Below are 12,723 nucleotides of genomic sequence, written 5' to 3' on the forward strand. Positions count from 1 at the left end.
TTCCATATGGGAAATGTATTGTGGCTTACATTATACTTCTGATGGACAACACTCATCTATAGTACCACACTGGTAGATTTGACACATATATACCTGTGTGTCTATATAAAGTATTTTCTCTCTTTTTTATTGGAGTATTACCCAGTGGGATTTATAATAATTCTTCTATAGGAAGACTGTAAAGAAACCCAAAGCATTTATTTTAAATTAATTCTGCTTTCAAAACTGTATTTTTAAAAATAAAATTCTGGTAGTCCATAAGTATTCTTTAGCCTTTACTTATATCTACAGTATGTCACTGATAGTTTTAAGTATACTTGACTTTATTTATTTGTTTGTTTATTCATTTATCTTTTGCTTTTAAAGGGAGTCACCCAGGGAGATTATACACCAATGGAAGACAGTGAAGAAACCTCTCAGTCTCTACAAATAGACCTTGGACCTCTTCAATCAGATCAACAAACAACATCATCACAAGATGGTCAAGGCAAAGGAGATGATGTCATCGTAATTGACAGTGATGATGAAGAGGAGGATGATGATGAAAATGATGGGGAACATGAGGTAAATTTGGATTTGAAATCATTTATTGTTTTAAACTGCTGGATGAAATGCTGAAATCCTTGGGAATTCTAATGCATCAACCAGTAAATTCTGATTCCCTGTCACTTTAAATAGATTATTATGCTTTTCTTTTATCCTGATTAGTTATGAACTTAACATTTTGCATAGAACAAGTGATGGAAAATCTCATTTTTTTTTTAATGATTACTGAGTCCTTTAGGATTTGGTAAATTTGTTAGATTAACTAAACTTAAATCTCACTGATAAGTGACTATAGATTTAATTGTAAGCACTGTGGTTTCTTGTGGATCCCTTATAGTTCTTTTCAAAAGAAATTGAGGTGTCATGATAATTAAAACATACTCTAAGTGAAACTTTGCATTTTATTTTGGGAGTTAATCCTATATTGACAGCTTCTCATTTTTAATTCTTTTATTAATGTTTTTTAAAAGCTTATAGCATAGTATAATTTCACCATTTTCTTATTCAATGCCACATTTTAAATTTAGAATTAAAGTGGACCACTTGACATTCTGTGGACATCTGGGAGCTTTAATCTTTGAATTGATCTCATACGAATAGTTAGAATTCAGAGTTGATTATTACTGTACTAATTCCAGTAAGCTTCACAGTTTTGATACTTGTTGCCACTGAAGTAATCCCATACAACTCTCAGGACAACTCCTGTATCCTGGTCAATAATGAGTCACTTAAATTTCTAACCATGGTATCAAGATATGCAGAACATGTGTACCATGTCCTAGATCTTTATTTATACTTGGGGAGTTTTTAACTAGGATTATGAAGAAGATGAAGAAGAAGACGATGATGATGAAGATGACACAGGGATGGGAGACGAGGGTGAAGATAGTAATGAAGGCACTGGTAGTGCAGATGGCAACGATGGGTATGAAGCTGATGATGCTGAGGTAACTGGCTAGAATTTTGACCATCAGTTTTCTTTAAGAACTTGCTTAGTATTGTTTTTCAAGAATATAAAAAGGCTTGTATTCTCAGAATGCTACAGCTTTTCTTATCTTTGGGTTTTTGTCTGTTTCTACTGTGGTTTGGTTTGGTTAATTATTTTTTAAGATAACTACTTGATTTATTTGCATTTAGTATTCATATTTTGTTTTTAGGGTGGTGATGGGACTGATCCAGGTACAGAAACAGAAGAAAGTATGGGTGGAGGTGAAAGTAATCAGAGAGCAGCTGATTCTCAAAACAGTGGTGAGATTTGGTTTTGTTTTTCTTTCATTATGTTTTGTTTTGTTTTTTTAGTCTCTTTTTAATTGAACACTTTTAATATTTTGATTTAATTAATTTAATATTTTAACCTGACGTTTTCTAAACTAAGACTGCACTTAATTATCACATAGGTAATAAAACTTGGTTAGTAAACTGGCAAGCAAAAGATAGGCTCTTGTTCTTGCTTTGTCATTATTATTCTCATAAAGTCTACTATGTTTATATCTAAAATGTAGTCATTATACTATTTTTTCTACCTCATTGGTCTGCTGTAAGATTCAAAAATTTTTAATCTATAAAACATTATAAATGCCGTGTGTTGCTGCTGCTCTTAAGTGGAAAATTAAGTCAGGGACTTCTAATAGTAATGGCAGTTCACAACCAGAAGAGGTCAGTCTAATCAAGCTACATGTTTCAAGATTTGTGGGTGTAGGAGTTTTGCAGTGTTGTCCAGTTTTCCAATGAATAAAAGATTTTTTCATCAATATAGCATACCTTTTGTTAATTCTTGAAAGGATGAGTCCTGGAGGTCAGCTGAACTGTTGTAGGCAGTAAAGAATTATGGAATTCATAGAAAATAATTTTATTTTAGAATTGTTTTAAAATGTTTTTTAAAGAATTGGTGATCATCTGGTATACCATTCTGGTTTTAACAAATACTGAGCCAGAATCATTAATAGTAATATAATAAAAACTTTATATATGTAGACTAGTGGGAAAACAGTATATCTGAGTTTCTGTGTAGGCCTGTGTATTTAAAAGTGCAAATTTTATGCTCATTTGAATTAAAGCAAAGGCAGGCAATCTTTTCAACTTTTAATTGTTTAAGAGAAAAATAAACTAATGAATACTGAACCATATAATGAAGATAGTGTTGCTTTTTAAGGGAGATGAGCTAAGGAGAGAGATTAATTATAATAATTTACACTTTCTAAAACATTTTATGGATTTAAGAAACACCTTTTTTGTGTCACATAACTGGGTTATAGAGGGAAATTTTTTGCCTCTTTAGGTAATATCACTAAAAGCTAAGTCTTGTGAGGGTGGGTGTTCATAGCCATTTTTCCTAGATACAAAACATATAACAGATGTTCATTGAATACTTGTTGGAGACTTTCTTTTCTTTTTTACAATCAAGGAAAAATATGCCCAGTAGTCTAGATAATTTTAAGTTAGTGGATGGATTTGGTACATTGCTAGTAATTACAAAATAAGTGCTTTTTCTGAGCAACTATACTTGTACTGAATTATTTAATTCTTAAAATAAGCCTATCAGATTCAGGTACCAGTGAAGAATCTGAGAAGCAGAAGCAAAGTGATATAACCAAGATCACATAGCTATTAAGTGTTAGAGCTGGCTATTTACAATAGGCAGGACATGGAAGCAACCTAAGTGTCCATCGACAGATGAATGGATAAAGAAGATGTGGCACATATATACAATGGAACATTACTCAGCCATAAAAAGAAACGAAATTGAGTTATTTGTAGTGAAGTGGATGGACCTAGAGTCTGTCATACAGAGTGAAGCAAGTCAGAAAGAGAAAAACAAATACCATATGCTAACACATATATATGGAATTTAAAAAAAAAAAAAGGTCATGAAGAACCTAGGGGCAAGACTGGAATAGACTCAGACCTACTAGAGAATGGACTTGAGGACACGGGGAGGGGAAAGGGTAAGCTGGGACAAAGTGAGAGAGTGGTAGTGTATATATGGACATATATACACTACCAAATGTAAAATAGATAGCTAGTGGGAAGCAGTCGCATAGCACAGGGAGATCAGCTCGGTGCTTTGTGACCAGCTAGAAGGGTGGGATAGGGAGGGTGGGAGGGAGGGAGATGCAAGAGGGAAGAGATGTGGGGATATATGTATATGTATAACTGATTGACTTTGTTGTAAAGCAGAAACTAACACACCATTGTAAAGCAATTCTACTCCAAAAAAGATGTTTAAAAAAAAAAAGTGTTAGAGCTGGAATCTGATTCTAGACCTCAGACTTTTAAACTACTAAACTGATATCCTATTCAGCTTTTCACTTTAGTTGTTTTACTCTGTATGTAGAAGACCTAGACATCTGAAGGGCCATTGAAATTCAAAATTTAGGAAAACCAGAATATCAAAGTTATTGTAAGGCTTTTTACCAATCTCCTTCACCCTGTTTGAGTGTAATACTAATAACTGTAGTGGTCTGATCTTTAGGTAATTTGCCTATTTTAATAATATGAGCCAAAATTTATTAAATGTTTATTTTATCATGTGTTAAGCTAGGTGCTTTATGTCCATTATCTTCAGAAAAATGTTTCTTGTACATTACATTTTTGTTCCATTAACCAACCAAGTGAATAGAAGGGAGTTGCTAAGGCCATACCACTGTTAACTGCACACCCAATATCTCTGGGTCTACCACACCTCACTACTTTTTTTCTGAAAATATTAGGTGAACATTCCTAGTGGTAAGATTTATACTTCTAGGGATTGTCCAGGTTACTTTGTGGTAAACATAATAGTTCAAAATAAGCTTCTCTCTTCCTATAGGTGAAGGAAATACAGGTACTGCAGAGTCCTCTTTTTCCCAGGAGATTTCTAGAGAACCACAGCCATCATCAGCATCTGAAAGACAGACCCCTCGAGCACCTCAGTCACCAAGACGCCCACCACACCCACTTCCCCCAAGACTGACCATTCATGCTCCACCTCAAGAGCTAGGACCACCAGTTCAGGTATTAAAAATACTAGTCATTCTGAAAATTTTACTTGAAAAAAATGTTGGTTTTTTCTCCCTTTCTTTCCATTAGCAATTACTTTGTTTTTCCCCAGAAATTAAGTGAACTTTCTAATGTTTGGTATATTTTTGTAAAGTTTTTGAGCTGAAACTAATCTCTGAATTCTTTTCCCTGAAATATGGCAGTAATTTACTTCATAGAGGAAGTGAACTTTGGAAAGGCAAGGCTTATTAAAGTTGTGTATAAAGTGAGATGATTATATTCATAGAAAATAAAAGTCTCCTTGCTGTTTTTACAGGTTAAAGAAAATTTTCTTGGATTTTAATTAAAATAAAATGTATTTCAGCAGCTGACTACCATTTGTTTTGAAGGTTTCTTTCTCTAAGGTGCACTTTTTTTTTTTAAAAAAAAGGAAATTTCTGTTCTGCTTAACAGAACTTCTTTTCCTCTTATTTTTTTGTAATCACATATATTAATATCCACTTTTAAAGTTCATGAAAGTGTGCATAACCTTTTACATGTAACACTCTTTGTAGTAGGATTGGACATCTCTTATCAGAAGCTCTTGAAGAAATAGCAGGAAAAGTACAAAGGCTCTATTAATCATGTAGCTTGAGTCTTACTCTGTAGTGTACTAAACACTGTCAAGTGTAGATTCTACTAAAATACCACTGATGAAGATAACCTCATCTTCTGAAAATATAAAGTCTTACAGGATTGTTTATGGATCCTGCAAAATATACCGATTCTATCAATTTAGAATTGTCTAAATTGGGAAACAGTTTACAAGTAGTCAGTACTGCTCTTTGAACTCCAAAGGATAATTAAACTTTAAGATCAAAGGATACTTACTAACACTTAAATTAAGGAGATAGGAACTAAATTAGATAGGAACCTACAAATAAGATAGGATGAGAGTTTGGTTTTACATATTGGTTAATATTATCTACTGGCTAATAAAATATTTGTCTATTGGTTAATATTATGGTCTACGTAATTAAAAACATGTCGTTGTTTACAAAATGGATTTCTTTAGTACTGGTACAAGATTAGTAGCAGTTTTTCCTAAGAAAAATCCCGGTGATTACATTATCTGCTAACATTTCAGTTATTTTATTACCAGCGTATAATAAGCCGTATCTTTTAATATTTGGTGTTTCTTTCATTGCCTAGTTCCTTAAAACAAATGAAATTCCTTTCTTGACATAGAGAATCCAGATGACCCGGAGGCAGTCTGTAGGACGTGGGCTTCAGTTGACTCCAGGAATAGGTGGCATGGTTAGTACCTACCTGTCGTGTAAAAGTGATTCATTTGTTCAGCAGTTATTTGTATAGTCCATACGTATGCTCCTGTCAAGCCTGTTTAGTACTTGTTTTCTGTCTTTTTAGCAGCAGCATTTTTTTGATGATGAAGATAGAACAGTTCCAAGTACCCCAACTCTTGTTGTGCCACATCGTACTGATGGATTTGCTGAAGCAATTCAGTAAGTCAGTGAGAGGGAAACATACTTTGTGACTAATCAAATTCTTCCTGTTTCCCTGTTAACTTGATTACATTTGATTGATTCATTATTTGTTAAGTCCTATGCTATGTACTAAGCAGTTGAGGGTAGGAGGGTTGAGGGTGTAGTGTTGGGGAAAATCACATAGAGGTGAATGAAGTACAGTTGCTTCCATCAGGAATTTGAATTTTAAAGGCAGTATAACAATGGTTAAGAGCATGGACTTTAGAGTTAGAATGCCTGGGTTGGAACCTAGCTGTACTGCTTACTAGCTATGTCAAGTTACTGGGTTCTTTGTTCCTGAGTATCTTCATTTTATTAATGAGAATAATAATACAATAGTTCTTACCTCATAAGTTGTGAGAATTAAATGAATTTATGTTAACATGTTTACAATATCACCAGGCACATAATAAATGCTTTATAGATGTTGGTGAAGGTATTGGTAATTACAGTGATCATGATGGAAAATATTGTTGTGAAAGCTAAGCATATGCACAACTAACGATAACCTAAACAATCTAGGAGAATAGAGGCATAAGCAATAGGCTTTGTTCATATAAACGAAGGAGTGATTTATTCTAACACTTAGGGGAAGAGAATCTGAGAGGACTTAATGGGGACAACATTAAATTGAGTCTTGGAAAAAAATACCTAAAACTTACTGAGCATTCCCATGAATCAGTTTATTTAATCTTCGTAACTATGAGGATAGATACTATTATTTCATTTACAGATAAGGAAGCACAGAGATGCTAACAAATTTGCCAGAGGTCAGACAGCTAGGAAGTGACAGTTTTTTTTATTTCAAACCAGCCTGGCTCTAGAACCTATTTTAACGCTTGTGCTATACCACTCCTTTCAGAAAATAAAAAGGCTTTCCACATGGAAGTGCACATGTTTAATTGTGGCTGAAGTATCAGTTGCATGACAGGATGTACCTGAAGGATACAATAAAAATGTTTCTACAAATTTGGGGAATGATTGATTTTTCTGTAGTATGTGGTAACATATGGCCATCAGAACCAGTTTTAAACTTGCTCAGTTAACCACAACTCACCTCAGCTAACACAATTTTACAAGCCAACTGATCAGTGTCAGCCCCACCCTTCCAAAAGTCAGCCAGTCAGAAACAGACTCACTCCTAAAGAACTGCTGAGTGCCAGCCAATCAACAACATTCTCACATAGCTCAGAAGAATTTAAGGTCCTTCTAATAGAAGAATAACTTATGGAGACAGGTTTAAAAATTCACCTGAAAGAAACTGTCCTTAACTAAAGCAATAGTGTGAAACAGAAAAGAAAATAGATTCAAGAGTTACTACTGAGGTAGAATCCATAAACATCAGTAGCTGACTAACCAAGAAAGGTTAGGGTAAGGAGTGGGCAAAGAGTGAGATAATGCTATTTTATATCCTGGATTATGGGCAGAAAGACGGATGGTAGTGTTATTAGGGCAGCGAGAAAACAAATTTCTAGCCATCTAATACTAAAGTTTTTTTCTAGACCTTGGGAGCCACCTAGTGAATTCTTTCAGATAAGAAATGGGCTCGAGAGGTGACCTGATTTATCTATGACTAAGCATTGAAAACTGAGACAAAACTTTTTTCATGACTTTATTCTTTTTTTGTTACATTTCATGTTCAGTTTATGTTGCTTTCAATATATCTACATAGAGATTTCTAGCAGATTCAAGAAATGTGAGGTGTAGTTCAGGACAGCTGAAAGCTATTTGTGTATAAATCATGTATGTATAAATCATGTATATATAGATCACATAATACGAATCACATGATTTATATTATTGCTAAATTCTTGACAACTGATATTTTGAAAATATTTTCATAAGTGAGAATTCCTTTATCAACTTTATTTTCAAACTGTTTTCTTCCTTCTTTGTTTATGCTTATTCTTCCTTCTTCCTATAGTCTTTCCATCATTGCAGTTTAAACAAGGTAACTTTAAGTGTCATCTTAAATGAATTTTTGTCTGTTTAGTTCCCCACAGGTTGCTGGTGTTCCCAGATTCCGTTTTGGGCCGCCTGAAGATATGCCACAGACGAGCTCTAGTCACTCTGATCTTGGCCAGCTTGCTTCTCAAGGGGGTAAATGGCTAAATAAAAGCTTAGCTCTCCTGGATTTGCATGTATTTTGCTAATAAGCTGTTCTGACATGATTTTTTTTTTAAGTGAGCAAATATTAATATAAAAAAGTTTATCTCTAAATAATCCTAATTTATGGAAAAAGCTATAATATATGTACTACTTATTAAGCACTGCCTTACATATTAGTCTTTCCAACAAAATTTTCAGTTCTTTGGGCATAATGACTAGCTTTTACATTTGTATCTCTTTTGGCTTTTAGTATAGTATCAGGAATATCTGTTGTGCTAATAAATATACCTAGGTACTACCAGCCATTTTAAAGTTGTTGGAAGGAATACAGCATATTTTTTGTTTAGTTTGACATTTGACATTCCTAGTTAAGTGTATAAAACTAGTTAGATATTTTCCATTAACATTAAAAATAAGAAAAATAAAATGTTAAAAATACGTGGAATAAAATGACCCCTAACTTAAGTAATAGCAGTTGGTTATTTGGACATGAATTGTGCTATTTCTGGAATTAATTACCTTTTAATCATTAGTTGGCATTCATACAACCCGCTATATTTCTGGGAAGCTATTATGGCATTTTGTAAGTGAATAGGGAATGCATACGGTTTTAATAATAAGCCCAAAACAAAGATTAATCTGCAGCCCTCGTGTAAGTCATGCAATACATCTTAGTCCCTGGTGGTTTAGGATGTGAGGTCTAACACTGCTTCCCTCTACCAATATGAAATTGTGAGTTGACTTCAGAGGAATTCACAATTTTATGTGGCTTTATTATAGGACACTTGCAAGACTTGGAAGTCAGATCTAGGCTTAAATTGGAATGCTACCACTTTACTAGTAACTTTGGGAAAGTTAATTAACCTTTTTGAAATTCAGTTTTCTTTAGCGAAAAGGAGACTAATAATACCTTGCTGTTTTGGTGTAGAGTAGATTCAAACACAGTACCTAGTTCATAGTTGGGCACTCAGTAAAGTTAGCTTGCACGAAACTTATAAGAGCACTTTAGCTGTTTTTTATTTAGGGTTACTTAAATTAGTGTTAGGGAGCTTAAAGGATACATTTAAATTGTATTTACATTTTTGAGGGACTGATTTTTGCTTGATGGGCTAATTGTGGGCTTCAACAAAGTTGTGTGTCTCCAATGATTAGTTTTTTTCTTTTAGATGTCTGGGATATTGACAATATTTTGTTCTTTCAATCATTAATATTCAGAATTGTCTTTAGGTTTGGGAATGTATGAAACACCCCTCTTCCTAGCTCACGAAGAGGAGTCGGGTGGCCGAAGTGTTCCCACTACTCCTCTGCAAGTAGCAGCCCCAGGTAGGTATCAAAGGCAGATCAATAGATTATGTGTTATAATGGTAAAATGGAAACCTGTGATATATCTTCTAGCTAAAAATTAGAGAAACCACAAAGTTGTTAAAGTTTTCATTGCTTTTCTGGCCTTTCATTTTTTCAAGTGACTGTATTTACTGAGAGTACCACCTCTGATGCCTCAGAGCATGCTTCTCAGTCTGTTCCAATGGTGACAACATCCACTGGCACTTTATCCACAACGAATGAAACAGCAACAGGTGATGATGGAGATGAAGTATTTGTGGAGGCAGAATCTGAAGGGTAAATGTTTACCGTGTCATTTTTGCTTGCTTAAACTTGTCAGACTTTTACATTTTTTTTTTTTTAAGCCAGGAAGCAACAGTCCCTTGAGCCGTATTTTCAATAGCATCCTGTTACAGAAGTAAACCAAGCCATATATTTTGGAAAACTAATTTTTGCACAAAATAACATCTTTTAAGACTTGAGACATTGTTATTACAGAAGACAAATAATTTTTTAAAAGGTTATCTCCTTGAAAATTGCATGATGCATTCTAGAACAAAGTATTCTTTAGAATCACCCTTCCATTAATGTCGCTGCTTGAACTTTTCCCCAAGAAAGAAGGCTTTCTGTGAAAATTAGGAAATATTAGGAAATGACTCAATTTTCCATTTAGTAGTGGGCTCTCAAGCAAACCTCACCTATTTTTTATTTACGTGCATTTAGAACTTGGTCTGAAACACTAACTTGTTAAAAATCAGAAATCTTCAAGACCTGACTGTTTTTAGCACATCAGTTATAAACAAAGGTTAACAAAAGAAGTATTTCATAACAAATCATCTGGGCTTTTTTAAACCAAAGGAGGTGGAGTAATTTAATGGAAAGAACCATTGGCCAGTGGTCTTGGAGAAGTTTAACTTTCAAGGTGGAACCTGATTCTTCATAAAATAAAAAAAGTTGGACTGCTTCATAGTCAGAAGCATAGCTAGAAGTAGAACCCAGATTTCCTCGGTAGAGCTCAGAGGTTTTGTTTTATTTAGCAACATTTTCTTAGTGTAATTACAGGCCAACTCTAGTATATAAGAAAAAAGGCAGGTCTATTATTATGCCTCTAACACAGTGCTGCTTAATTTGGGGAAAGTTACAGATCCTGCTGAAAATACTAGCTGCCTTTAATTCCATACCATGTATGCAGGTCCCTTTATATATGTCATTTCTAAACCACACAGTATCTCTGCAAAAGTATTATCTCCATTTTACAAATGAGAAAGCTCAGACTCTGAACATGTTAAAATAACTTGCATAGGCTGCACTTCACCAGTTCTTCTCAACTTTAGCAGAGTCATGAGAGGTATCTTTCAGGTACATTGTTATTAATAAGTGCACTAAAGTTTGCATATGATAAAAACTGGAACTGATTCAAGTTATTCTTGTACTCTTATCTCCCTCACTTGCTTTTGGTGTACTTTCTTGAATGGGAGAGAGAGAGAGAGAGATGGAGTTATAGCTTGGAGCCAGGAATTCACCTACCCTAGCCTGTCTCATCTGGGCTAGAGCCCATGGTGAAATAGTGGTATATTATTAACAGTTGTAACTGTTGTGAATTATTTTAGTACTCTGCTTTCCTAGAAGGTTGTTTTGCGATATATCAAAATCTGGATAATATATCTCTTGTGAATATCAAGAATGTGAACATCTTTTGTCAAAAAGAAAAAACAACAACAGCAAAAAAGAGGAAAAAACAAAAATTCAAATTGGAACACGTCCTAGTGAGAAAAGGAGTGAGGAAAAAGGAGCTTGAGCTCTCTTTTTCCCTGCCTTTTAAAAAAATGTATGGTTACCAATATCAGAGACTGCAGTTTTGAGTTGGAGGGGAGCTCTGGGTTATTTAAATGGTAGACTATCGAAAAAAAAAAAGTTTGGGAAAAATTTAGGATACATTCTAGGATCAGTTTTGTATTTTCTAATCAATTTTTGTTTTCCTTTCTTAGTATTAGTTCAGAAGCAGGCCTCGAAATTGATAGCCAGCAGGAAGAAGAGCCGGTTCAGGCGTCTGATGAGTCAGATCTTCCTTCCACCAGCCAGGACCCTCCTTCCAGTTCTTCTGCAGGTAAGTTCCTGCTCTTGACTACAGTACAGCTTTTATACATCAAACTTGTTTGCAAAAGATCCTGCTCTGTTAGTTACAATTGATAATTCTTTTTTCCTTGACTTTTAAAATGCTTCATTTAAAAGGGAAATTTTATTTTATTAAAAGGAACTTGGTTTATATTAAAGGGAATTGGTTACATTAGAGGTGCTATAGGGGCTGTGAGGGATGGGTTATTAGGAGAGAAGCTAAGGAGTAGTAGTACTCCAGGCCTCCTGCCTGTGTTTAAACCAGAGCAGCTCCTTTTTTATTTCTTCTGCATATTAGGTTCTACGTGAGATTTGGTATGGAGGGTTGTTGAGGGTTGGGAGGCCTGTTGCTTCAACAACAACAACAACAAAAATTGAAATTTACTGATATAAATGGTTTTAAAGTTTGGTTTTTCACGTTTTTGAAGTTAACTTTGAAAAGGGCTATTTTATGTATCTTTCTTGCAATAAAAATCAATTCTGCAGGACTTTTTAAAAAATAATTAACATTCATTGAGCACTTACTGTATATCAGACAGTATTCTAAGCCCTTTACCTGTATTTACTTATTTAATTCTCACACCAACCCAATGTGGTAAGCACGCATACCCATTTCATAGTAATGGAAACTGAGTCACAAAAGGTTGAAAAATTCCTTCCAAGTCACATAGTGAGTAAATAATGGGCAAGCCAGGATGCAAACTCAAGAAGTTCAACTCCAGAGACTTCACTCTTAAACAGTATACTACACTAGCTTATCTATCTCAAAGTTTTTAGGTAGGGAATTACTTTTATTATTGAAGAAATATATACTCAGTCATCCTCTCTGATTGTTTTCATTTTAAATTGTTTATAGCAGTAATCCTCAAACTCTGTCATGGAACCTTCAGGTTTTACGGAAGACCTGCTTATTTACTACTTTTTTCAATCATGGAACTTTCCTATCTCAAGATCTCTTCTCCCTTTCAGCCGCTTTTCTGTGACACATCAACCTATAGCCAACATCCCCAGGTTCAGATCCTGTATCTGCCTTTTAACAGCTAGTAACTTTAAATCTCTGCTCATTTCATTGTGAAATACGGGCATTCATAACTCATCTTGCCATCAAGATTAAAAATAATGTATGTAA

General features: G+C 34.3%; 1 protein-coding gene across 2 annotated transcripts in view; it reads left to right on the forward strand.

Moving 5' to 3' along the window:
* Positions 1-12,723, forward strand: part of TPR (translocated promoter region, nuclear basket protein) — a 65,205-nt gene that overhangs the window by 50,297 nt on the left and 2,185 nt on the right. Inside the window, exons 41-50 of one of the 2 annotated variants that reach the window (XM_061187520.1) lie at positions 367-564; positions 1,362-1,493; positions 1,704-1,794; positions 4,355-4,539; positions 5,752-5,820; positions 5,932-6,026; positions 8,041-8,147; positions 9,384-9,479; positions 9,620-9,776; positions 11,468-11,586. In XM_061187520.1, the coding sequence (XP_061043503.1) occupies positions 367-564; positions 1,362-1,493; positions 1,704-1,794; positions 4,355-4,539; positions 5,752-5,820; positions 5,932-6,026; positions 8,041-8,147; positions 9,384-9,479; positions 9,620-9,776; positions 11,468-11,586 (1,249 nt within the window). The remainder of the gene's footprint in view (positions 1-366; positions 565-1,361; positions 1,494-1,703; positions 1,795-4,354; positions 4,540-5,751; positions 5,821-5,931; positions 6,027-8,040; positions 8,148-9,383; positions 9,480-9,619; positions 9,777-11,467; positions 11,587-12,723) is intronic. The other variant, XM_061187521.1, reaches the window with a different exon arrangement.

Source organism: Eubalaena glacialis, chromosome 3, assembly GCF_028564815.1.
Source record: "Eubalaena glacialis isolate mEubGla1 chromosome 3, mEubGla1.1.hap2.+ XY, whole genome shotgun sequence".
Taxonomy (NCBI): Eukaryota; Metazoa; Chordata; class Mammalia; order Artiodactyla; family Balaenidae; genus Eubalaena; species Eubalaena glacialis.